Source organism: Centruroides vittatus, unplaced genomic scaffold (genome assembly GCF_030686945.1).
Source record: "Centruroides vittatus isolate TY-2023 unplaced genomic scaffold, ASM3068694v2 contig_900, whole genome shotgun sequence".
NCBI lineage: Eukaryota > Metazoa > Arthropoda > Arachnida > Scorpiones > Buthidae > Centruroides > Centruroides vittatus.
This window is the reverse complement of record NW_027122591.1, coordinates 1,486,883-1,514,150: the sequence shown is the minus strand read 5'-3', so window position 1 is coordinate 1,514,150 and position 27,268 is coordinate 1,486,883. Positions and strand designations below refer to the sequence as shown.

At 31.5% G+C, this 27,268-nt stretch overlaps 1 protein-coding gene across 2 annotated transcripts in view; it reads left to right on the top strand.

Moving 5' to 3' along the window:
• The window catches only part of LOC136984037 (twitchin-like), a 185,768-nt gene extending 161,696 nt beyond the window's left edge, over positions 1 to 24,072 (top strand). For both annotated transcript variants that reach the window (XM_067280951.1, XM_067280952.1), the window contains 39 exons: positions 75 to 234; positions 421 to 609; positions 773 to 883; positions 973 to 1,077; positions 1,821 to 2,024; positions 2,102 to 2,213; positions 2,309 to 2,484; positions 2,569 to 2,847; positions 2,924 to 3,096; positions 3,170 to 3,299; positions 4,298 to 4,600; positions 4,695 to 4,806; positions 5,730 to 5,902; positions 5,984 to 6,271; positions 7,396 to 7,561; positions 7,637 to 7,758; positions 7,844 to 7,882; positions 7,959 to 8,021; positions 8,101 to 8,194; positions 8,266 to 8,469; positions 8,559 to 8,700; positions 8,782 to 8,981; positions 9,379 to 9,531; positions 13,005 to 13,050; positions 13,137 to 13,217; positions 13,297 to 13,402; positions 13,493 to 13,610; positions 13,687 to 13,859; positions 13,938 to 13,983; positions 14,066 to 14,213; positions 17,070 to 17,247; positions 17,328 to 17,672; positions 17,742 to 17,884; positions 21,003 to 21,159; positions 21,246 to 21,368; positions 21,478 to 21,675; positions 23,023 to 23,136; positions 23,271 to 23,511; positions 23,586 to 24,072. In XM_067280951.1, coding sequence (XP_067137052.1) covers positions 75 to 234; positions 421 to 609; positions 773 to 883; positions 973 to 1,077; positions 1,821 to 2,024; positions 2,102 to 2,213; positions 2,309 to 2,484; positions 2,569 to 2,847; positions 2,924 to 3,096; positions 3,170 to 3,299; positions 4,298 to 4,600; positions 4,695 to 4,806; positions 5,730 to 5,902; positions 5,984 to 6,271; positions 7,396 to 7,561; positions 7,637 to 7,758; positions 7,844 to 7,882; positions 7,959 to 8,021; positions 8,101 to 8,194; positions 8,266 to 8,469; positions 8,559 to 8,700; positions 8,782 to 8,981; positions 9,379 to 9,531; positions 13,005 to 13,050; positions 13,137 to 13,217; positions 13,297 to 13,402; positions 13,493 to 13,610; positions 13,687 to 13,859; positions 13,938 to 13,983; positions 14,066 to 14,213; positions 17,070 to 17,247; positions 17,328 to 17,672; positions 17,742 to 17,884; positions 21,003 to 21,159; positions 21,246 to 21,368; positions 21,478 to 21,675; positions 23,023 to 23,136; positions 23,271 to 23,470 — 5,874 coding nt within the window. In that variant the 3' untranslated portion in view covers positions 23,471 to 23,511; positions 23,586 to 24,072. The remainder of the gene's footprint in view (positions 1 to 74; positions 235 to 420; positions 610 to 772; positions 884 to 972; positions 1,078 to 1,820; positions 2,025 to 2,101; positions 2,214 to 2,308; positions 2,485 to 2,568; positions 2,848 to 2,923; positions 3,097 to 3,169; positions 3,300 to 4,297; positions 4,601 to 4,694; positions 4,807 to 5,729; positions 5,903 to 5,983; positions 6,272 to 7,395; positions 7,562 to 7,636; positions 7,759 to 7,843; positions 7,883 to 7,958; positions 8,022 to 8,100; positions 8,195 to 8,265; positions 8,470 to 8,558; positions 8,701 to 8,781; positions 8,982 to 9,378; positions 9,532 to 13,004; positions 13,051 to 13,136; positions 13,218 to 13,296; positions 13,403 to 13,492; positions 13,611 to 13,686; positions 13,860 to 13,937; positions 13,984 to 14,065; positions 14,214 to 17,069; positions 17,248 to 17,327; positions 17,673 to 17,741; positions 17,885 to 21,002; positions 21,160 to 21,245; positions 21,369 to 21,477; positions 21,676 to 23,022; positions 23,137 to 23,270; positions 23,512 to 23,585) is intronic.
• The last annotated feature ends 3,196 nt before the right edge of the window (positions 24,073 to 27,268 follow it).

Below are 27,268 nucleotides of genomic sequence, written 5' to 3'. Positions count from 1 at the left end.
ATAGTATTAATAGTTTAATATTGATAAATTATATATACATATAAAATTTTTATTTAACATTTACATCATTTTAGGTATGGGTAAAACTCAGCAGTTTTGTCCGAGGATGCCATTACGATGTAATTGGTTTGGAGCCAAAAAAGAAATATAATTTTAGAGTTAGTGCAGAAAATCAGTATGGAGTTGGAACTCCTTTGGGAACAGAAACAGCTATTATTGCTAAATTTCCATTTGGTAAATTTAATATTATAGTTTGCACTTTGTTTAAAATATTGTTGCTGGTTTGTTAGATTATTGAAGAGTTTATTAATTTCTAGTTTTAACCCAGTTGTATGATATCAAATTAACAACTGCTACTATCTATCCTTAATGTGATTGTATTGTTGCAAATAATCAATATTTATATAATTTTTTATATAGATGTTCCAGGACCTCCAGGTGCTCCTGAAGTTACTGATTGGGACACAGATAGTGTTACTTTAGTATGGAAGAAACCTGCTACTGATGGAGGATCAAGAATTCAAGGATATCAAGTAGAATATAGAGATCCGTTAGATGGAACCTGGAGAGTGGCTAATGACTATTTAGTAAAAGATCCCACATTTAAAGGTATAACTTTTTAATATAAATGAAAGTATAATTAGTTCATCAATTTTTTTTACTCTAGTCACAAAATGGAGGTTTAGGAATATGAAATTTTTAAATGCTATCCCAAAGAAAAAAATAGAATATTAAGTTTTGCAATTAATTAAATTTATCATTCTTATTTTAGTGCCAGGACTGACAGAAAATAAGGACTATGAATTTAGAGTTAAAGCTAAAAATGCTGGTGGTTTCAGTAAACCTAGTATACCAACAAGCTTTAAAGTCAGAGCAAAATTCAGTGAGTATATATTATTATTATTATTATTATTATTAATATATATAATATTTTAATTAATTTTAATTTAATAATAATATTTTTTTAAACAGCTGTACCATCACCACCACAAAATGTAACTGTAACAAAAGTTGGAAAAACATATGTAGATTTGAAATGGGAGAAACCAGCATCAGATGGTGGAAGCAGGATTACTGGTAAGTAGCTTTTCTGTCAATTAGTAACCACAGAAAAGTTTTTCCAATATAATTAGGACCAAGTAATCATAAACATAACCCGAAATGCTTCAAAAAATCTAGCACAATGATGGCATATTTTGCTAATTTCTCTCTAATTACTTTTTAATGTTAGTTCTCCGAACATAATACTATACTTTAATATTAAAGCATTCTTATAGATAATTGCATGAAGGAGCAGCTGCTGATTCATGTGTGTCATCGTCTAGTAAACAGAGAAACAAACAGACATGTAAATTAAACTGTAACGAATATCTATGATCTCAAAAACTACATTATATATGTATAAATCTTCTCCTGAATCAACAGATTTAAAATATGACGTTTGGTTAAAATATGTTTCGGCATTTTTCTTTGATGCAGAAACAAATGTCCAAACTGACAAACAGAATGATCATTACATATAATGATCATATATATAGATAACAACAATTCTTATTTAAATTTTATTTTTGTTAACTGAATAAATGAAATTTAAAATATTTTTTTTACATAATTATGGAGTTATTCCAATTTGTTTTATCCCATTAAATACTATGTTCTACTGAACATTGTTTTATTTTTTAATAAATAAAATGTAACTAGTTTGAACAGTATTCTTTAACAAAACACTTGATATATGTCTTTTTAAAATATTAAAAATAAAATTTATTCTAAATGGTTGATATAAAGCCAAAGTAATGAAACTTTTCAATTTTTCACAGGTTACCTTATTGAACGACGTGATTTATCTAGTCCAACAGGACAATGGATTAAAGCCAATGACTATACTCCTACTGACTGCGAATACACAGTTTTGAATTTAACTGAAAATAATAATTATGAATTCCGAGTATATGCGATCAATGCTGCTGGAAAAAGTGGACCAAGTCAATGTACTTCTCCTGTTAAAGTGACAGATGTTGTTGGTACGTTTTTATTTTACTATATATAATATTAATATTTTATCAAAAATTAAGTAATAAAATTAATAATATATTATCAGATGGAGCAAAACCAGAATTTATAAGAAAATTAGTTAACAAAAATACTAGTCTCAACAAAGGATTAACATTCGAATGTGAAGGAAGTGGTAAACCAATTCCAACTGCAAGATGGTAATTATGTTCAGAAATAAATTTAAAGATGACATTTTTATAAATTATTTGTGATCAAAAGTTACTATAAAAATAAACTCATAATTTTGTGACAGGTTTAAGAATGGCCAAGAAATTCATCCTGCTGGACGTATTAAGGCAGTAGCAACACCAGATGCTGTTTACAAGCTTATATTCTCAGAAATATGGGAATCAGATGAAGGCGAATATACTTGTGAAATTAGCAATCCACTTGGTTCAGAGAGATGTTTTGCCAAATTAACTATTGCCTGTAAAAAGATTTTTATTCATCTCAAATTTATAATTTATTCAGACATTTTAAACAGAAAAATATTTATTTTTTTTGTTAATTTAGCTCCACCAAAAATAGAACGATGTCCAAATGAAGTTTACTTTCCAGAGAATGATAATGGCAAAGTTAAGATATTTTTCTCAGGCACAGCACCATTGGAAATTTCATTGTTCAAAGATGGTTTGGAAGTACAAGAAAGTCCTCATCTTAAATTTACAGTTTTTGATGATTACGTTATAATATTTGTGCGTGAAGCTTTGAAAAAGGATGAAGGAAAATATAAGTTGGTAGTTACTAATGCAAGTGGATCTGACAGTGGCTCATTTTCACTTCATGTGACAGGTATAAATATATTTGTTTGACTCTAAAAGATCTGTTGCAAATGAGAATATTTAAATATTTAATTCTTCAATTTTAGGACTTCCGGGACCACCTCAAGGTCCATTAGAAGTGTCAGATATAAATAAAAATACAGCCACCATAGCATGGCGACCACCTGCTTACGACGGTGGCCGTAAAGTCACTCATTATATTGTTGAGCGCAAAGAAACTAGCCGAAATCAATGGGTGATTGCATCAAGTTACTGCAAAGTAAGAGTTGATTTGATTTTGATACTTTGAATATTAAGGATAAATAATAATTTATAAATTTTTATTTTTGTAGGATACTATTTGTACTCTTCAAGGATTAACAGAGGGTGGAGAATATTTATTCCGTGTAATGGCCGTCAATGAAAACGGACAAAGCAAACCCTTGGATGGCACTAATCCAGTTCTTGTCAAGTCACCTTATGGTAGGCAAAAATATCTTAAACTTATTTCAATCATTTAATTTACATTTTCTCATGCTTCATTAAATTGAAGAATTCTATGGTTTAAAAATTAGAATAATAATATATCAGATCAACACTTTAAAAACTCATTGCTGATTATTAAGAGCAAGTGTGGAATATCATCTAATGATATTAAACATAATTATAACGGATTTCATATTCAATCATTGATTTGATTGTGTGATTAAAAGATTTAAGAATGTAAATCAACTGAAAAATATTCCTTCAATGTCCAATCAAAATAAATCAATAAAACTATCATTTCTTGATTCTGTTAAAACCCAAATGTGTTTGAGCTGCAATTTTCAAATTGCAGACCTATAAATTTCCACTGTCATCTGCCTATCCATTTGTCCATCCTTTGTTAATCTCAAGAATGGAGTTAGAGACTAGATATGGAAAGCTTAGGGGTTGGAGGTCTAATTATATGTGAACTTCTGGTCTGAAATGAGATTCATGTGATTTTTTAAAATTAAAAATGATTAAAAATTGCAGCTTTTGGCATTGTGACAATGTTCCAATAATTGAGAAATATTTACCTTCAGATAGAATCTTTAATAAGCCATAGCAACATAAAAGTTGCCATGATCTATTAAAGTTTTAATTTCAAAACTAGATGATACATGAGGATAAACTAAAGATGCTTCAAAAACATTTATTAGAATTACGATTTCTTGATTATGTCAGTATTTTTCATTGAATTAATTTCAAAGATGTTTCTTTATCAAATGTCCAATTCTTTCAACATCATTACAAAGTTTTCCACGTAATTTTTTTTATATGCATCTGTTCTCTATATAGAATATTTATAATAAAATAATTTATTAGCTAAAATATTTATTAAAATGTAACTTAGTTGTTTCGATAGGATCAATAATATAATCATATTTAGTAATAATGCATGTTTACTAATTTATTAAAGATATTGCTATAGTAACAAGTTTTTAATATTTTTAAAGACCCACCTTCTGCACCTGGAGTTCCAGTTGTTACAGAAGTTGGAGGCGATTTTGTCAATCTTTCTTGGGATAAACCAGAATCTGATGGTGGAAGTCGTATCCAAGGTTATTGGATCGACAAGAAAGAAGTGGGAATGCATACTTGGCAGAGAGTGAATCCAAATCTTTGCATTACAACTCAGATTAATATTTCCAACTTAATAGAAGAGCGACAATACGAATTTCGCGTTTTTGCCGTGAATGAAGCTGGAACAAGTCCACCATCCTCTAACTCTAGTTCCATACATATTAAAGATCCAAATGGTAAGTTCAAACTTAGTGTTACTACTACTACTATTACATTAATAATCTAAATTTTTTTCAAATATTTTATAATTTATGTTATTTAAAATTTTAGCACCTCAACCACCAGAATTTATTATGCCACTAAGAACAATTATGGCTGTAGAGAATAAACGAGCAGAATTCTCTTGTAGAGTTACTGGAAATCCAAAGCCCCATATTACTTGGTATATTTTTTTTATTTATATGTCTAAAATTCTAATACGGTTGATTTCTTTCACTTTCAACTTTTTGGAAATTTAGATACAGTAGAGAGTCGTTAATCGGAACGCCGGTAATCGGAATGGCCGGTAATCGGAACGATGTTCAGTCGGACTGTGTCATGCTGAATCAAACGTTTTTGATACTAGATTTACTTCTAAAATATAATTTTCATGTTTTTATATTCTTCAATATATTTATTTTGTTTGTACAAAATAAAGAAATAATTTTTAACGATACAATAGCCTCGATTATTATTATAAAAATTTTCGTTAGGCTTAAAATTGACGAAAATTCAACGCGAAGCGACACGCAACGGAGAAAAATTTGAACATCGAACAGGTTAATGTATTTTTTCGTATATAATGGGTAATCGGAACAACCCCAGTCCCCAATTGATTCCGATTTTCGACTCTCTACTGTACAATCATATTACATAATAATTACACAATGAATTAATTTATAGTCTAGTAATTACATATAACTGTATTATTAATTTTTTAAATAAAACCACACATTTTTTATTTATATTTAATATCAAATAAATTCAAGTATTTAAAATTATTATTATTATAGACTTTTAAAAATTTTCAACATCATATCATCAGTAATTTAATAAAAAGCTTTTCTAAAAATATGAATATTATATTTTAAATTACTATAAATTTATTCTATTATTCCAATATTTTTTCCATAAAAGTATATTTCAAAGCTATTTTATGAAATTCAATAAATCAGTTGAAGCAAAATACTTTTAAAAACTACTTTATAAGTTAATAATTAATAGAAATAGTATAGGAAGATTATGTGCTTTTTATGAGTTGCATGAAACTGCTCTAAAATTATATTAACAATATGTATATAAATTTTGAAAATATCTCTATTTCAGGTACAAAGGCATGCGAGAATTATTTGAAGGAGGAAAGTATTCAATGTTGAGAGATAAAGAAACATATACTTTAGTTATCTCTGAAGTTTATGGAGAAGATGCTGATGAGTATTGTTGTAGAGCAAGCAATAAGGGTGGAACTAGGACTTCCAGAGCAGAATTGCTTATTAAGAGTAAGAGTTTAATGTAAAACTAGTATAAAAATATAATTGTTTGGATAAAATTTATTAATATATATTTTACAAATTTAATAGCTGCTCCTCACATTCATGTTCCTCCACGATTCCGAGAACTAGCTAACTTTGAGAAGGGAGAAAACATAACCCTGAAGATACCTTTCACTGGTTTCCCTAAACCAAAATTAAAATGGTCAAGGGAAGGAGAAGAAATTGAGAGCGGTGGTCATTATGATGTACAGCTTGGTGAACGTCATGCTATATTAGTCATTCGTGATGTTACAAAATTGGACAGTGGTCCATACAGACTTGTTGCAGAAAATGAATTGGGTGTTGATTCAGCAATTATTAAGATACAGATTAGTGGTATGTTAATATATAACTTCTCCAATTTTTAGATCATAAAAAATCTATCACATTTATCATAACTAAATCTAACAAAGAAATATTTTATCATTTATAGTAAAACCTGTGTAAACTGGAATTGCACAGTACTGAATTATTTTTTCCATTTTGAACAGTATTTACTATTTTTCCTTTTTTTTTTTAATCCTTAATTTACACTAGATAAATGCCACATAGTTACATTCATTGTTTTATAGTTTTTGTATACACATACTTTTATTACTGTGTTTAATCCAAAGTGATTTTAATTAAAGATATTGAAAACTGATTGTGAAAAGTTCTTGTTTTTCCCAAGAACTTGTGCTAAAAATTTGGAAATGAACTCACTTCTTATATTCTCATCACTCATATTCTTATGAACTCACACAACAGTGAACAAGCCAATTCAAGTACCAAGAATTAGCTCTGCCATCTGAAATTCTAATCATATTACAGTAATACAGAGACCAAGTTATTTTGTGATCTGATTTCTCAAGGAATTTTAATACTCTAATTAAATGTTTACTTTAATCAACTTGTTTTCGAATACCTTGGTATGAGTTAGTAACTAACTATTCTGTACAAGACAAATTGACAGTATTGTGTTACCTTATTCTCATCCTTTTCAACAAGTTATATTCATTACTTGTTCTGGAGAACTTACTTGATTCTTAAAAGTATTCAACCTTGCCTTTGGTTAAGAATCAAGAATTTTCAAGTCCAACAAAGACCTTCTGTCCATATGTCCCCTTGTCATGTGATCTTTAGTTTCTTTGACAAGCTTTGAAATCATTCTTGGAATACAGTTTGTCATGCTCTGCAATGATCATTATACCTGGAGAAAATTTTACCTATTTATCTTCAAGTGGAATCTTAAGTGTTTGCCTTATCCAGATTAAGTTACATTCTTCATATCAAAAAAAATCTGTATTCATTTCCATGTTGGACGTGTGGAATTTAGAATGGAGTGATTTTTCTATGTTAAAGTTTTTTCTGTTTAGTCAGGTTTTACTAGAAAATTATTCTACAGCAATTTATAATATTTTACAAAAATCAAAAATCATTTTTATAATTTAAAACTGAATTATCAAAAATTCATATTACAGATAAACCAGATCCTCCCAGATTCCCAATAGTTGAAAATATTTCTGACGATTCAGTGACTTTATCCTGGAAACCACCACTTTGGGATGGAGGAAGTCATGTTACTAATTATCTAATTGAGAAGAGAGAAGTTCCATTGAGCAGTTGGATTAGGTGTGGAAATACCAGGTAAGTATTTTACTTTGTAAAGTATGTTGTAATGATGTAAATTCAGAATTATGAATGAGCTATTTGTTTGTTTAGATTTTTATATCATTTGGTATCTGGTTTAAATCCTGGTAAAGATTATGAATTTAGAATATATGCAGAGAATGTTTACGGTAGAAGTGAACCAAGTGATCCAACTACTGTAATTACAACAAAGCGTAAGTTTAATTTAAATGATATACGACTAATCCTTTGAAAAACTTTACCAATTCATTTTTAATAAAATAATTTAATATATTATAGAATCTGGAAAGGATAGACATAAGCGAAAACAATATACTGGTGAGTAATAATCAAATATAATTTAACCTTATTAAAACATAAAAAAACAAATGTATTTATTAATCACAATTAATAGATGCATCTGGTCGAAGAGTCAGGGGCAAGCCCGAAGGCAAAGTTACAAATTACGATCAATATGGTAAATAAATTTAATTAATTTCTATAATAAAACTTTATCTTTATGAACGTTTTATCAAATAATTTAATTCTTGTTACAGTATTTGACATTTATGAAAAATATATTCCTGGACCTGTTGATATAAAAACATCTAGTGTTTATGACTTCTATGATATTTTAGAAGAAATTGGAACGTAAGTGTTAATATTCAGTATTACAATTTAAAAAATAAAAGATACTTAATTGATTTATTACACTATTACAGAGGTGCCTTTGGTGTAGTCCATCGATGTAGAGAAAAACGTACAGGAAACATATTTGCTGCTAAATTTATCCCAATAACACACCCATTGGAGAAGTCTGTAATTAAGAAAGAAATAGATATTATGAATCAATTACATCATCCTAAATTAATCAGATTGCATGATGCTTTTGAAGATGACGATGAAATGATACTGATTTATGAATTGTATGTACAATTTTAATTTCTATATAGTATATAATAGAGTAATTTATAAAAAAAATATTTATTTATGAAACATTTTAAAATATTTTTAGTATGGCTGGAGGAGAACTTTTTGAAAGAATTACTGATGACAATTATAAAATGTCTGAAGCAGAAGTTATCAATTATATGAGACAAATGTGTGAAGGAATAAAACATATGCATGAGAAAAATATTGTCCATTTAGATATTAAGGTAAATTTGGTTGTATTGCCTAATTAAAATATTTCTGTAATTTAAATAAATTTAATTTTTACACTGGATTTTTGCTTATAGCCGGAGAATATTATGTGTCAAACTAAAACTGGAAACAACATTAAAATGATTGATTTTGGACTGGCTACAAAGTTAGATCCTAAAGAGGTTGTGAAAATATCAACTGGAACAGCTGAATTTGCTGCACCAGAAATCGTTGATAGGGAACCTGTTGGTTTCTATACTGATATGTGGGCTGTAGGAGTTCTTGCTTATGTTTTGTAAGTCCTATTTACTGTTTTAAAATTATAAAACATATGTATAAGTTATAATTTTGAAGAAGATGAAATATGAAAATAAATTTCCATATACAAAAATGTACTTTTTAAAATAGTAGAAGTTTGTTAACCTGACGTCTATGGTACGATGAATGGTGTTGGATTACCAGATATTTTTGTATTTTTATAAAATACAAAAATGTTTTGTGCAATTTCCGTCATAATCATAATTCAAAAATATTTTTGTGTATGAAATATTCTTATATATTACTGGAATATTTTATTTTCTTGCTTTTATTAGTAGTACACAGGTATATTGTTTATTTCAAAAATTATTTTTTATATTAGTTTTGTGTAATTATTGATATAATATAAACTAAACATTATATTTATCTATTAGACTTAGTGGATTGTCACCATTTGCGGGAGATGATGATGTAGAAACCCTAAAGAATGTAAGAGCATGTGACTGGGAATTTGATGATGAAGCATTTGCAACTGTTTCAGCAGAAGCAAAAGACTTTATTAAGCGATTACTTACAAGAAATAAAGAGTATGTATTACTTTTTGAATATTAATCTTTTTATAATTGAAAAAACAATAACCATATGAATATAATACTTCTAGTAAGATAAAAAGTTGATAAAAGTTTTCATTAAGAAATTATAGTGTTCATTTGTTTAATACTATAGATTTTAAGGATTACTTTTCTTCAAAGAACCCTGAAAATTTTTAAATTTTGATCTTAAGGAAAAATTCTCATAAAGTTACATTAGTAATTAATTTTTTTTAAAGTTGTGTTTATCATCTTTATCTTACAGCTGCAAACTTTCTTGATTTGGTGAGATTGCGCTAGAGAGAAAAGAGCAGGAAAATGTCATTTTTCTGTAAATTTTTACAAAAGTTGCCTTATTTGAGAAAATTTTGTGCCATGTTAAAACTTATTTTAATCATATTCTAAATTTAATCACAAAATAGATAATATTGTTTGTGCAAAAATGCAAACAATGAATGAATTGAATTTAAAATATAAAATGGAATATGTTGAATTACCATTACATTATTATATGACATGTGTAATATACTATATATATATATAATATACACACAGATATTCAATATAAAAGCAATTTTAAATTTTAGTAGAATTATTCCATCAAATACATAGAATACATTCATAATTACAAAACTGGATGTGATAAATGAAAACTGAATTGATTTGAACTATATATTTTATAACCCAGTTTGCATGTAATTCACACCAATTAAATTAACTTCTTCATTAAAACAAATGCATATTTGTCAATAGTTATTAGCATCACATTTTCACTAAATATACATTATTTGATGTTGGATAGAATTTCAATTTCTCTCTATAATGATTGCAGAAAGTAAGAATGTGACGTTTGCGTTTATAAAATATTTTCAACAAGTTAAAGAAATATATGCTCATTAGAATATTGAATAAATAGATTTATATTTCACTTTAGATTTATTAAAGTTTCTTAACATATATGAAATAATTTCTATATTGCTAAAAAATTCTGTGATAACTCAAAAATAATTGAATTATTTATGAACTAATTTTATCAAACTACACTGGTGTTCAAAATTAAGAAGATTTGCACATTTTGTTGAATTTATGAAAAACTAATGGACACAATTTAATGAAATTTGGTGTGGATATACAGTTATATGAAGGAAAAAAGTATATCATAGAATAGTTATGGCATGCATTCATGATTGTCAATAAAGTTCATCAATGCAGGATGTCCAAAACCCACATTGCAAGATCAAACATAAAATGACTCTGTGAGAGGTGATCGTGTCCCATATTAGTCATACAGCACTCACATCGTGACTTCATACTGGAAACAAAGCAGCTGACGAATCCCTGTGCAATTAATCCCACTCCTGCAGCAATGCACTTTTCAGTCGTGGATGGTTCTCAGAGGGGGATTGCAAGCTGCAATTACTCTCCCAAGAGTGTCTCAGACATATTCAATAGGGTTTAAGTCTGGAGATCTGGCTGGCCAATCCATCCAGCAAATATCCTCACTTTGTTGACCAGGTGAGCCCTATCTTGAATTATGTGGACAAGCATTGTCACCCACAAAAATGAACAGAAAGCCAACTGCACCCCTGATAAGTCAAGCATAGGATCTCCTCTCCATGACTGCTGAGAGGTATAGGGATATGTGTGGCCAGATCATGATACCTCCATGCCATAGCTGTCCCATTCTCAGATGTTGGAGGAAAGGTATTGGGTTCCAAGTTCTCTCCAGATGAAGGTGTGTCGAGAATCCATGTCCAGGTTGAATCATGACTTGCCTGTGAAGAGAACATTACCCTACTGAAGTCTGGTCTATGGCTAATGTCTGCACCATTCTAAAGGCACTCTTGTGTTTGCTGAAGTGAGCATGATGCAAACGGTGGGTCTTTTGGCAAAAAGTCCTCTCTCACAAAGCCTCCAGGAAACAGTGACAACATGCAGCTCACAAGATAGCTGTGAAGCTGTAGCAGTCCTGTGGCACTTCACTGAAAGTGCCAAATAATGATCTTCATTGGCCTTTGTGGCTCTTGGACAACCTTGTCCAGGCCTTCTCAATATGGATCCAATGTCCTTAAACTGTTTCCACAAATTGCAGATGACACTGGATGTTACATTGATCTCTGTAGCAACTTGCATTTGTGATTGGAGGTGGAGCAATCTACTCACAATTTTCCACCTCATTCCATCGTCAAGATGTTTGCAGCTACTCATTTTACCCGATTGCTTATGAAATTGAACCAACATTTCCAAGAAAAACAACAAATATCACAGAGGAGTATGAGCAAACTAATTGCAGACAAAGCCATGTGTGCTTTACATGCCCTCTGCTGTCAAAGCTCTGCCCATACACACCTGTAAACTTACATATTCAACACTAAGGCCAAGACTCCACTAGCATAAAAACAGGCATAAAACCCCTTGCCTTAAAAGCTTTTAATCATGTGACCATGATATTTTATGCCTGAGCAGGTTGTAAAACCAGCATAAAAGCGAGCTGAGCAGTGTTCAACTTTTGATGCAAATATGGACGTAAAACAGTACCATCCACCAATCAGAAGTCAGTGAAATCTAGATTATTGTGACACAGTGTGAAAATGGCAGAAAGCGAGCTTTTATGTATGTTCTTTCATGGCTACTCTAGAATAGATCTGGAAAGATTTATCGAAAACATCCAAAAGTATTCATGTATCTACGACAAGAGGTATCCCGATTATAATAATGGATGCCTAAAACACGATATGGTCGGCCAAAGGAAAATCCTTCAATTTAGAGGAGTATATAATAAAAAAGCTAAGCTTATAAGTGCTGTATATTATCTTGATAATAAAAGTTAATATATGAAAGTAAAGATATTATTTTTACTACATTTGTAATTATAGTACAGAAAAAATTCTTAGAATATAATCATTGTCTTTATATCGATATATCACATATACAACCGTACAGGCGTAACTTCGACAGCACCATTGCTGTAAAAACTTTGCTAGCCGGACCTCCACCACAATCCGAGTGCAAACAGAAATAGGTCACGTGATTAAAAGTTTTTACGCCAGTGGAGTCTTGGCCTAAAAATTCTTATTCTTAATTTTGAACACCAGTGTACTTTTATGAAATATTTGTGATATAACAAAAGAATTTCAAATATTTAAAAAGCATATTTTTTTTGAATTTTGATCTCAAAACCTTTCAGTTTAAAACATTGAAAGGCAATTTTATTTTAGTACAAATATATCTTTTATATTGCAAAAAACCATATCAATAAAAAGTTTTATAATTGTGCTTTTGAAGAATTTCTCACCATAATCAGTATTAAGAATTACAGTAAAGTTACTTATTATTTTGATGCAAGAGCTTATTAGATTAAACTGTACAAGATTCTTAAGATTCTGTAATAAAAACTCATTATACTTAAAGATATTAAACCAGTATCATTTTAAAATATTGAATGAGAAAAAGATATTTTTAAATTGTAGGAAAAGAATGACTGCACACGAATGTTTAGAGCATGCATGGCTCAAGGTAATTATTACTACTATTATTACATATTGCATTTTGTATAATTCTGATAATACAAATGTTTAACCTATTGTTATGGATATTTATAGGGTGATATAAAAGATTCTGCAACCATTCCAATTCCTAACAGAAGATACATAAAATTCCGTGACAGTATACGTGCAAGATATGTAAGTCATATATTTTGTCTCAAAAATTTAAATGATAAAAACTTGCCTTAAAATTAAATATATTTATTTCTTTTATTAGGGAGAGTATTGGTTTTCAAGTATTTTACCAATTGGTCATATATCAAATTATAGTTCCTTAAGGAAACTTAATCAAGATAAATATAAAATTGGAGACTTTTACTTTGGTAAATAAATTGTTAAAAATCTTATGTATATAAGATTTTTAATGCTTTTAATGTTCTGATAATGTTAACTTAAAAAATTTTGAATTTTAGACCGTCAACAAGCTGCACCTAGATTTGTCATCAGACCTCAGAGTACTTTTGTATATGAAGGTCAAAGTGCAAACTTTTATTGTAGAGTCATTGCAGCAGCTCCAGCAGTTGTCTCTTGGTATTAATTTTGGATTTTAATCAGGAAATCTTTTTAATATAAAGACAAATTTTATAGAATATCTGTGCAATTACAGGTTCAGAGACAATTTGGAGCTACGTTTAAGTGTAAAATATATGAAGAGGTATCAAGATGATGATTATTGGTTCATAATTAATCGCTGTAAACTGGATGATAGGGGTGAATATATTATCAGAGCTGAAAATTCGTATGGTTACAGAGAACAACCTGTCTTGCTTAATGTTCATTGTAATTATTTTTTTTATTCAGTTATTTTATTCTATAGTGACTTTATGAATTATTTTAACATAATTAATTATCCTTTAGCAATTCCAATAAGCATACCTGAAGTAAGGTTGGAAGAACCAGTCAGGTAATATATAATACAAAAACATTCATATACATTTGTATTAATTTCCTATCATTTTTAAAATTAATCACTTTTAAAATTTTAGGAAAAGACAAGAACCACTTTATTTCAAACCTTGGGAAGAACCAAAAGATTCTCCACCCAATTTTACTTTCCTCTTAAGACCTCGAGTCATCCAGTCTGGTATTGGTGTTAAATTACTCTGTTGCCTCACTGGAAAACCCACTCCCGAGGTAATGTTTCACTTAAAACTATATTAACATTTGAATCCACGTTATCAGAATTTGACTAAATTTTCTGCCATATTCTCAATCATCTGAATAAAACAGTTTAATTTGTTAAAACTTCATCCATATAAGACTTGTACTTGATAATTATTTAAATGTCTTATTTAAATTATATTTCATGGAATTACAAGATTTCTTTGATTAAAGCTAGGGGGTTTATTATTAAAACACATATCCCCTAGAGCAGGGGTGGCCAACAAGTCGATCGCCAAGCCAATTTTGGTCGATCGCTAGCGATGTCTTGACTTAATGTATTATATTTGTAACCGAACGCAACTGTATGCATGCAGTCATGACTCGACTCATAAGCAGTGAGTGCACTTCGTACCAGGGGCGGGACTGGCCATGTGGAATATGTGGAAAATTCCACACGGGCCGTATACAATTTGGGCCGTTTTTCTAAATATGTACAGTACATAATATACCGTTTTGTTCGGTTTTATTTTTAAAAAAATTCATTTATTTTTTTTCGTTAAGTAAGATAAATTTCAATTTTTAGGTGTAATATAGATATATGTGTAGCCCTTTATCGTTTTATATTTGAAATTTTACGGAAATAGAATCTTTAATGTGGAATTTCGAATTTTAAATATCCAAGTTAGAATTTCTGTGTAATAATAACGTTACTATTAATTTACAAAATTAAAATTTAAAATGTTTGAACTTGAAAATTATTAATATTTTAAAAACAATTCAGACTTAGAACTGGTCAGTAATAAATACAAATACCACTTATGAGAACGTTTCAACTTCGCATTACTTTCGATGCTGGACTGACTTTGAGGTTCGCAGGTGGTTTTGTACAATAAAAGTTCGATGACATATATCTGATATGTTACATTCGCATCAATTCCAGTATACCTGTGTTAATTTATGAATATATGAATAAATATTTGTGATTTACCGGTAAGAGATTCATTCATGAGGTATGAAATAAGTAATTACAATCACATACTAGATACTGCATTTCAAAGCATGGAAAATCGTTTACAAAAAACCAATTACTTTATAACGACTTGGCATGTTTGGATCCAAAAAATTTTTCTGAAAATATTCCTGAGAATGCATTTCAAAAATTAAGCAGTATTTTAATACAGTTTAATCCAGAAGCAACTCAATATTATTTCAGAACTGCAACATTTTAAATCGTCGTGGGATATTTTAAAGGAAAATGTCAGTGAAACTTTTATAAAATTAAACAAAAATGAACATTCTACTGATGATCAAGTAGAAAATGATTAAAGATTCGATTTCATCCTCTTACTGCAAAGCTTGCAAAAATTGTCCTATTTGTTGTTATAATATATTATTCGGATATAACGTGTTAAACTTATTTTATACTTGGTCAGGCATACAAATTTTTACTCTCTATGTCTGTAACACAAGTGTCCTGTGAACGGAGCTTTTCTACGTTAAAATTCATTAAGCTTAATCTTAATGAATTTTGCGAGATACTTAATTATCTCGCAAGAAAATCTAGAAGCTTTCGTGTTAATGTCAACGGAGAAGGATATTTTAAATGAAATAGATTCTGATGATGTCATTAATATTATTGCTCAACAAAGCAAACTTCTAAATAAAAAATTAATGTTCTAGACTTGTGCTTATTGCAATTTTTGTCAATGTTGTATTTTAAATATACTGTATTTAAATATAAATAGAAAAAAGTCATTTTTTTTTATTTATTGGCTGGGCCGGTAATGATTTTTTCCACACAAAAATTTTAAGGCCAGTCTGCCCCTGCTTCGTACTGAAACAGTGTATAAACATAGTATGTATTTCACACTTCCCCCTCCCCACTTAGACTATGCCTATGACAACAAGTCAATCGCAACACATTTTTCCAATAAAAAGTAGATCTTATGTGCACAAAAGTTGGCCACCCCTGCCCTAGAGTGTGTATGTGTAAAACACACCAAAAGGGTACATAATGAATACATTATGTCCACCATTATATATTGGCGAGGTTGAGGCCGAAGTTTTAAACATGAAAACATGTACGTTGGACATTCAGCGCTGCTTTCCTGTAAGGCTAAAAGTTTGACAATGGCCTTTGGAATGTCGAGCACGATTCCACTGACTTTCCAAATGCCATTGTTAAATTTCTAGGCTTACAGGAAAGCGGCGCTGAACATCCAACGTACACATTTTCGCATTTAAAGCTTTGGCCTCAACCTCGCTAATATGTATGGAGAGGGAAGTTCTGCTTCACCCTATTTATTTCAATATATAAAACTTGATTTTTCACAAACAAGATCCAATTTGTTGATATTCAAGCTTCTTGTTCCATTTAATATCAATATTGAAGGATCTGTAGTATTGCTTTTTAAGGGCTTATCTTACAGAATACTTGGAGATGACATACCAATGAAGTCTCTAATTTTATTCCTAAGTTAAAAAATGCATTTTGGGTTCGTCAGTTCAATTCTCTTAGGTTTACCTGTGTAAATTACATTGGTAAGCCTTTCACTTAGTGTGAGAAGCTTACCAATGTAATTTACATTTAAGAAAAATAAAAATGTGTTATAAATTGTACACCTAACATGTCTACAGAACACAGGTAAACCTAAGAGAATTCAATTGATGAGGGGTTTGTCACCCGAAGTTTGCATTTTCGTAACACTTATACCAATAAAGTCTAGATTTATTCCTGTTGTCTCCAAGTCTTCTGTATGATAAATCCATTATAAAGTGACACTACACTTCAGATTCTTCACGATTGAATTTATATATAATTGTTGTGTAAATGATAGTTTTAATATATCTTCATAAAATAATGCTTCTATTAATATTTCATTATAGATTAAATGGTATAAAAATGGAAGAGAAGTAAATAAATATGAATGCAGTATGGGATATTCAGATGGTGTTGCTATATTAGAAATTGCAGCCTGTTCTGCTGATGATGCAGGAAAATATACATGCAGAGCTTCAAATACACTAGGAGATGATGAAACTAGTTGCTTTGTTATTGTAGAAGGTGAGCTAATTTCAAATAAGATTTAATAAATTTAGGATATGGTCTATTGTTATATTTATGTTGAATATTAAAAAATTCAGATCATAAAAGTGCAGCACTACAATCACCAGTCATAATGGGATCACCATTGAGGGTTTCTACTCCGACAAGACAACCTTTCTCCAGTGTCACAGATATCTACAAGAGAGATTATTCACCTTCACCATATTCCAGTAAATCTGAATATTCACATTCATATTCTTCTTCTGACCAGAAGTATTCCAGCAGTACGAAGAAAACAAGCAGTGACTATGTCAGCAGTACTTTAAGTAGTGCAGCTTCCAGGCTTTCGGTTCCAGAAACGACAAAACGAGTACAAAAACCCTATGGTAAAAAAGAGGGTACCAGTCCAACACGATCTCGAACAGCTACTAAAGAATTAGAAAGTAAGTTAGTATTTTATATTGATGTTCAAAGCTATTATGAGAATTAATATTTCACAAAATAACTTTTAGTTCCGGAAGACACACCAATGACACCACCATCCTTCAAAGAATTATTAAAGAATCAAAATATTAAAGATGGAGAAACCATGATCTTAAAATGCATAATTGATGGCGATCCAGAGCCTAAAGTAGAGTGGTTTAAAGACGGAAAGGTAAACTTTTTAATATTTGAAAATTTGTTTTCAAAAATAATAATTTGGCAATGATCAACGTATATGTTTGAGTGGAAAAATGCCTATGATATGTATTAATATTGTCAGTAAACTTTGAAAAATATATTTAAATGATTTTGAAAATAAATAATGGATAGATTTGACTCATTAAAGAACAAAACTATTGATAATTTATATCATCACATAAGACAATATCTAAAAATTTTTTTTACAAGAATTACCGTATTTACTCGAATATCAGACAACTTCACATATAGGACGAGGTTTGACTTTAAAGAACAAAACAAAGAAAATTAGATTTATTAATACAATTCTAATTTTATTTCGTTTAAACATGAGTAAAATATCAAATGCATGTAAATGCACACGTTGTCCACAAAAATCTTGTAAAATCGACAACATAATTTGTTCACGTAAAACTGGACAATTGAGAACCTTTGTTGCCAATTCTTAACAGTCAAATTCACTCTTCGTCGATTACATTTATGAGTTTCTTCGAATTCTGAATTCTAAATAATCATCTGTTTTCACTTGGGAATGAATTAAAACTTATATTGGGCTCCCATGTAATTTTGGAATTCAATTCAAAAGCTTTCCTATTGCTATTCATCTTTAGTCCTGACAATATGCAAGAACGATTCAAATGACCCAGATAAAATACCTTTGTTTTTAAACACCAGAAAGTGAGAATTTGGTAATAAATGCAAATATACAGTTTACAAAAGTTATACAAAACAAAAAAAAATCCTTCGCTTGCACAAATAAGACAACCTGGATTTTTGAAGCAGTGAAAAATGGATAAAATCCTTGTCTTATATGTGAGTAAATATGGTACTTTTTTGATATACAGGGTTAGTGAAAAATAAGTTTCCCACTTCAGAGAGCTCTGGAGTGCGTTCTACTGTTCGAAATGAGACAAAATTTGCAGATAATCCAAATAATGTGCTTGACATTTCTTAAAAAAAAAAAAAAAAAAAGTACAAAAACTGTTGATAGGTGGCACTGGAGAACACAGAAATATTGAATATGCATGCACTTATAAATGTTGCACTAAAATTGCTTAATATGTCCTCCTCCATTTTGAACAGTGTGCTCTAATCACAAAACCATATTTTCCGCAGACGAACACAGTGAGTCTGTGGGAATATCCAGAACATGGTGCTGAATGCTGTCCTTCAGATCTAACACAGATGCAGGTCTTCTACAGTAGTCGCTATCCTTCAGGAAACCCCATAACCAAAAGTCGCAAGGGGTGATGTCCGGTGAGCGAGTAAGCCATGCTGTAGGAAAATAATGACTGATTACCCATGCATCTGTGATATGCTGTCTTAGTATGGTTTTGCAATTAGAGCACATTGTTCAAAATGGAGGAGGCCATATTAAGCAGATTTAGTGCTACATATTCAACATTTATATGTGCATGCATATTCAATGTTTCTATGTACTCTAGTGCCACCTATCGACGGTTTTTGTATTATTATTTTTATTTAAGAAATGCCAAGCACATCATTTGGATTATCTGTAGTCCAAATTTTGTCTCATTTTGAGCAGTAGAACGCTCTCCAGAGCTCTGTGAAGAGGGAATTTCTCACTAACCCTGTACATTGGTTCAAATGTATGCCAAACAAAATTATATAGAATGTTATAGTTATTAATATTGCACATTATTTCAAATTCAAAATAGTGTTCTAAAATATTTAGAAAATATATTAGTTTGTTTTCAAAAATACATTTAATTTCTTTCATATTCAAATAATCTACAAAATTCTTGTTTGAATTTTTTTCCCCTCTTTTCTAAATATAACTTACAAATTTGGATTTCTTCTCTCTGATTCCTATTACTATTAGAGCAAGTCAAGAAAGAATGAGAATGTATTACTCACAAAATACATTAGGGCAGAGTCCAGGTTGAAAAAGGCCTTATTAAGTTGTAAGCACTTGGCCCAATGTGTCTGCTAGTCCTTGAATACTTGCTGGAACCTATCATTTAACATCATATTCAGAATCACCTCTAACCTCTTCAGAATGGCCATTGATGAGTTAAAACACTGGCCTTTCAGCTCTAATTTTAGATCAGGGAATAAAAAAGTCACACGGCAAGGTCTGGACAGTAGAGAGGGTAGGTAAACATTCGATGTTTGATAGCCTGATACATATACCGTATCCCATGGCCAAAGAAGGTCAAGGTTGTTTGGTCTATGGAAAAGGTAACAGTGATTTCCTTCTTTGACTAAACATTGAAGGGTTTACCGACACGAAGTGCCCAGCATATCACAGTTACTGGGCATTATCATGTGATAGTTTTGAAGATTCTGGCCAAACACATCTAATTAAAAAGCCTTGAGCTGCATTAATTGGTTGGCATCTAAACCATGATAATGCAAGCCCTCATGTTGCCAACATTTTTTGTCCAATATTTGGCCTGACAAAACATCAAATGTGTGCTGCATTCTCTGTACGGCCTAAATCAGTGGTTCTCAATCCGTGCTCTGCGGCACACGAGTGCTTCGTGACGCCAATTTAAGTGTTCTGCGTAAAAACAAATATACAGTTAAAAAGTGTTGCAAATAAAATCAATACAATGTAAAATAATTTTTGTATGAGAATTTAATTAGCAAACACTAATGTCGTCATCTACTAGACCGAGTGCACTTGATTTCAAAAAGGTTTGCCACCACTGCTTTAAAGCTGTTGTATTGTAAGTGTTCCGCGGAAAACAATGTGAAAGCTTAGTGTTCCTCGACTACAAAAAGATTGAGAACCACTGGCCTAGATATTGCTCCATGTAACTTTTTTTTTTTGTTGCCTTGTCTGAAAAGGAGCTGCAGGGCCAGAGTTTCAGCTCATCAACAATTACTCTCAAGAAGTCAGAGACAGTTCTGAAGACGACATCAGAAGATGGCCCAACACTTCAGACAATTCTGGAAGACACGTTGGAATCATGCAGATAACTTGATGGGAACCACTTCAAAAAGGCCATATTAACCAGGATCCTGTCTAATATATTTTACATCAATAAATTCATTCTCACTTTTTTTTTGATTATGAAATTTTGTTTATTAGATAAGTAAAAAGTTTTAATTTTTTATTAAAACAGACATTACATTCTTCTGAAATTATGAATTTGAAATACAAAAACAAAGAAGCAATGCTGATTATTGCCGAAGTTTATCCCGAGGATGCAGGAGAATACACGTGTAAAGCCAGAAACAGTCTAGGAGAAGTTTCTAGCAAGTGTAAAATTACTATATTACGTAAGTATAAATTATTATTATTTTTCTATACAATAATTTTGTGTTACTTATAATAAATTATTATTATTATTATTATTACAACATAGCAATGGACAAGAAAGCTGGAAAAACAGAAAAGAAGAGCGAGGGACCTCTCCGAGTAGTAGAACACCTAACGAGTCAAGCTATTCAAGACGGTAGTGCCGTTACACTCAGATGTAGGATCAAAGGTATTTTCTGTAACATCATTTTTAATAAATTCAATAATTTATTATCACTTAAGTAATGCTTAGTATATGAAAAGAGATAAAAGAGTGATGATGATTATTTTTAACACAGGTCCGCCTAAGTTTGAAGTAGTGTGGCTGCACGACGATAAAGAAATCAAGTCCAGCAAAGATTTCCAATATAAGAACGAAGGCGACGTGTACGAACTCATAATACCAGAAATTTATCCCGAAGACACCGGCAGCTACACTTGCGATGCATTTGATAACGAAGCAGAAGCTTTCACAACTTGTATGTTAGATGTCAGTGGTAAGTGTGCACCTTTTTTTTAAATAAAATATAATTAATCAAATTGTAATTGCAGATTTAGCAGATTAAAAAGTCACATTATTGTGTGATTGCACACAAATTGTTATGCAAATAAAAAATTTAGAAAAATTTAAAACAATTCTCAGTATAGCTTGATCTCATAAAAAATCAAAATGAATGTAATGATGAATATAAAATCATGTTTTAAATGATTCAAGTTTGTTTTTTGCTTGTTGTTTAATAGCAAATTAAATTATGTGATAGAAACATATTAAATAAGAATCGATATAGAACTTATGTAGAAAAGAATATAATAAACTTAATAATTTGTTAATCATTATGAATGGATAATATGATTAACATCAACTTCACACTAAATCTATAATTACCACAGTTAATGACTTAATTAATTAAACTTTAATGTTCCCTTCAAATTAGATATGGCAAACTCTACTAAAGTTAGTTTCGGTGCAACTATTGACAGAACTTACCTGTGGCAATTGTAATTTTGGCTTGTTTCCAGGCTTGGTGGGAGGACATTTCAACATTTTGAGACACTTGAAACTGTTACTTTCCTGCTGTTAGAGAGTGTAATATAAGGAAAGTATGATGATCCAGCAAATTTTGATCCCCCTTCGAAGTTTTGGCACCGAAGGAACCCAAAAATATAGGAAAAAAACACACTCACTCTGTGTGTTGGCTTCTGTTTTCCATTATTTTTTGGAATTGGATGAACCAAAAATTTTGAAACTTTGTAGGATAATTTTTACTTTTCCGATTGTTATAACAGAGGGAAAGTATGGCCATCCGGTAAAAAATGACCCCCTCCCCCAGATTTTTACATTTTTGGACTTAGGACACCTTGAAACGTCTAGAAATGCGGGGTGTATGGATGTTAGTATGTGTGGGGGGGACACGATTTTGTTCACCCTCTTTGAAGCTTAATAATTTCCGTGCTTTTTGCCGAAAATTTCTGAAATTTTTCAGGGAGGTTTGTTTATTAAGGGCAATACTAATAAATTTTGGTGGCTAAAGGCTCCCTACTGGAGATATTGGGGGTCATTATATCTCCAGTAGGGTCGGACTTAATGACTGTTTTACTCGTTATTAGCATTTACAGTTTTTTCAAACTATAAAAAGACAAAAGGGATAGAGGTCAAAGATTAATAATTATTTTTTAAATAAAATCCCATTTTTATAATACGTGGTAAATGGCTTTACACACAATTTTAATCTCTTGGTCTTTTTTAATTGGAGATGATTAACCTTCTGTTCTCTCCGGCTCTTAATTACGATCACGTTATATATATATATAATTGCTTTTAATAATTTAATTTTTTATTTTAGTACCCGGAGAAGAACCAAAAGGTCCCAGGTTTTCTACTTATCCCCAGTCAATAACCGTTGCTAAAGGAGAAGCTGCCACATTAACGGCCGTCACAGCAAAGGCTGCCAAATCGGGTAAGATAGTAACTTTTTTAAATTTAAAGATGGCGATAAGTTACGATTGCTTGAGGAATCTAAAAATTCCTTTTATATTAACAACCAATGTTTGCTCTTTGAATATTATAACGAAACTTAAGATTTAATTTCAGTGGAATGGCTTAAAGATGGAAAAGCTTTAGATACTTCTAGTCCAAGATATAAATTTTCTAAGGAAAAGAACAAAATATCTCTCAGCATCCCATCCACCGTATCTACGGATGTCGGCCAGTACACAGTATGTGTAAAGAACGAAGCGGGTGAGAGTAAGGCAATCGCCTCGATAAATATATTATCCGAAGCCGAAGCATGAAGTAACTCACTCATATTTTAACGAACGACAGAAGTTGGAGAGTAAGAAATATTCTACTTGTAAAATATGTAAAGAAAAAGTTAGATAATTTGCTTACCTTTTATTGTATTTACAGATTCCAACTGCAAGTTCCATTCTCACCAATCATATCCATAAACGAAAGAATTAAAAATATTCACCGAGATTTTTTAAGCTTTTGCAAAATGCCAAATTATTTATGATTGGAGGCAAGAATCGCGTTGGTGTCCTTTGTATCAATGTCGCTAGCTATCGGGTTTTGTTTGATTATATATTATAAATTAAATTTGAAAAATCAAAAGCCCAGAATGTAGTATTTATTCTGTCACATTTCGGATTTCATGGACTGTTCTAAACACAATCGTCCGGATCATCTGTCGAATATCTGGTCTGTCTTTTGTAAAACTGCCATTTTCGTTATTCGGTTGTATTTATCTGTATTTAATTCAGGCATTGGATCTCCAGAATGTCATTTTAAATCGGTCACCTCATAAATTATGTAATTCTGATGCTGTATGTTAAGCTTGCCGAATGTGATGTAGCTAAAATTTAGCTAATGTGAATAAAGAATTTTTCTGTATAAATGTTTCTTCGGATGCATACGCATATTTTCTACGCGAAAAATTACATAATAATAGCGAGGTTGAGGCCGAAGTTTTAAACGCGAAAACGTGTACGTCGGACGTTCGGCGCCGCTTTCCTGTAAGCCTAGAAGTTTGACAACGGCCTTTGGAATGTCGAGCACGATTCCACTGACTTTCCAAACGCCATTGTCAAACTTCTAGGCTTACAGGAAAGCGGCGCCGAACGTCCGACGTACCCGTTTTCGCGTTTAAAACTTCGGCCTCAACCGCGCTAATATTTTTTTCCCAAACCGTAATTTAACATCAGAAAAAATAATAAATCTGCCGTTTGTTTTTCTCAAAAGAGAATTTGATTCATCCGAAAGTACATTGAAAAAATTCTTCCGAGTTCTCGAGAGATTTCCTCGACGTCGGAATATATTTCGAATGTAGAAATATTAGTGCCATGTCTAGGATGTTTGGCGCCTACTTGCAAGCTATTTCTGCGACGTTTCCTAGACATTAAATTCTGTAGTATAGTCAAACACGACTTCATCGATTGACAGAACTACTTAGTTGATGGATTTCTATTGATGAATCAACGGAATTAACTGATTATATTTACATAATGAATAATTCAAAGATAAATATAATCTCTGGAGGCAAAGCCATCGAGGGGGAAGAGCTGGGGATTTTTCCAGGACTGGGAGAAAATTTAGAACTCCTATAAATTAATGTTATATTTAATAAAGAGTAAATAAAATTGTTTAAGACTGATTTTTTTATTTAAAAAAAGCATTCTACGTATTTTATGTTAAAAGAATAGATTATGGTAAAAAGGACCCATTAAAGAACTAGAGGAGCTCGTAAATGAGCAAAAGGGAGCCGCTCTACCTCGGACCTTATACAAGCTCTCGATGGCCCAGGCTTGCGTGTACGAAATTAAAAGTTGATGCGTTATCCCTTTATCTTGACAATAAAAATTTGGATTTGTGATTTACTGGTATCATCGAATCACTAGTTTAATTGAATACGATATTTATTCATTTTGACCATAATAAAATAAATCTACAATTGAATAAACAACTTATATAAATACTGGAATGCATACAATTAACACTCAAGAGCCTTAAAAATCCAGTAATAACACATTTAATAGAAAACAAACGCTTTCGACCGTACTCCGGTCTTCTTCAGGTTTTTAAACCAGTTAAGGCTCTCGAGTGTTAATTAAATCTACAATTGTTTTTATACTCCTGATAAAAATCCCAAGTTACGTTATCAAGGTCCCACACTATGGCATCCAGAAACTACCATGGGTATGTAATAAGCCCTCTTAGCGCCCACGAGGTAGAGTTAATAATATTTGAGTTTTCTGTCTCGTTACATTAAGTTCAATATTCATTTATTTATTTGTTATAAAATGTGAAAATATAATACTTGAAACAAGAAATCAAATGCAATCATCATTTTCGATCGATGAAATTTGACTTTTACGGCACGAATCCTTTCTGCTTTAAGAGTAAAATTAGCAGTGGTACTTCTGACTTTCTTCAATCAACCGGGCTTGCATAACAGAGGAATCAGTACAACACAAACTACGACAACAAAATAAATACCATCGTCGCCATTAATAAGTCAATTTTTCGGTTTTTTTTTAAACTCTTTCCGCCCTGTGGGCACTAAGAGGGCCTCTTTTAGTAGGCCCATTATGGGTTCGGCCAGGCCCACAATGGGGCGACCGGGTGGTGAGGGACGGGGCCCGACATATCCGAACGGACCACCCCCGAAAAATTCCTGGGGATTATTCGACTCGCTCGGATTCGATCCCGGGTCCCCAGAGCGGTAGGCTGCCACCTTTACCGCTCGGCCATCCGGCCGTCTAATTTTTCGGTTAATTTCGTGAAGTGATATATTCGATTTAATTATGATATCGGGTACGATCGTCAGGAGCTCGTAGCTGCTATTTTTCTCAGCGAGGTCTTCTCTTAGTCTTCTTTCTGTCTTTACTCTCTGCCGATAATTAGAGATTGAAATGATCCTATTTGTCGATCTATCCGGCGTGGCCGTAGTTTTTGGAATTTCGTTGAATCGGTGTCGCGATTGTGTTGAAAATGTCAAATTTCCGATATCGGCTTTAGTAGAACGATGGAATAGTTGATACAAGAATTCCAAATAGTTGTCTTTGGCTTCATTATATAAGGACCGACTGAACTCTTGGAGACTTTCGTGGACTGATACGAATATATAAGTCCATTTCTCAATTTGTCTCCACGACTGATTTCGTATATCTTTGGATTTCTTGAATTCAATCGAAAGTCCAATTGAGGTATTGTATTTTCTTTAGTCGTACGATGTAATAACAGATATAAAAATTTCAAATAATTGTCATTGCAGTTAGTTTCTTTAGAAAATATACCAAATCCATGTGGATTCTCTTTCCCACCGAACGTAGTAATTTTATTTTTGCCTCAGCGGCCGGATGGCCGAGCGGTAAAGGTGGCAGCCTACCGCTCTGGGGGACCCGGGATCGAATCCGAACGGGTCGAATAATCCCCAGGAATTTTTCGTGGGGTGGTCCGTTCGGATATGTCGGGCCCCGTCCCTCACCACCCGGTCGCCCCATTGTGGGCCTGGCCGAACCCATAATGGGCCTACTAAAAGAGGCCCTCTTAGTGCCCACAGGGCGGAAAGAGTTAAAAAAAAAAAAAAAATTATTTTTGCCTTGTCTTCGGAAGTACTCGAATGAACCCGAATGTCTCGTCCTTAGACTGGGTAAAGCGGTTGTCGAAATTAGCTTAAAAAGCAAGCAAATCACAAAAACGCGAGTCATCGCTGGCAAAAAACTTCTATAAGAATCCATTGCAATAATAAAAACGTTTTGTACTATTCATTATTTGAAATTTTTATTTCTCAATTAAGGTTCTTTCAGCTAAACTTACTGTTATTGCATTCGATAGATAATCATCATTTATGATTTTTTTAGTTTTTTGACTGTCCTGTGTGGACTCTAAGGTCTTGTTAATCATACTACATCTGGATTCGGCGAAATCTACAATGGATTCGACCGGGTGATAAGGGAAAGGACCTATCCAGGATATATATATATATATATATATATATATATATATATATAAATGAGGATATTTGTTTGTTCGTTCGCTATATTATATTCACTTAATTACTGCGACAAGTAGCACGTAGAACTTGCCTGCAT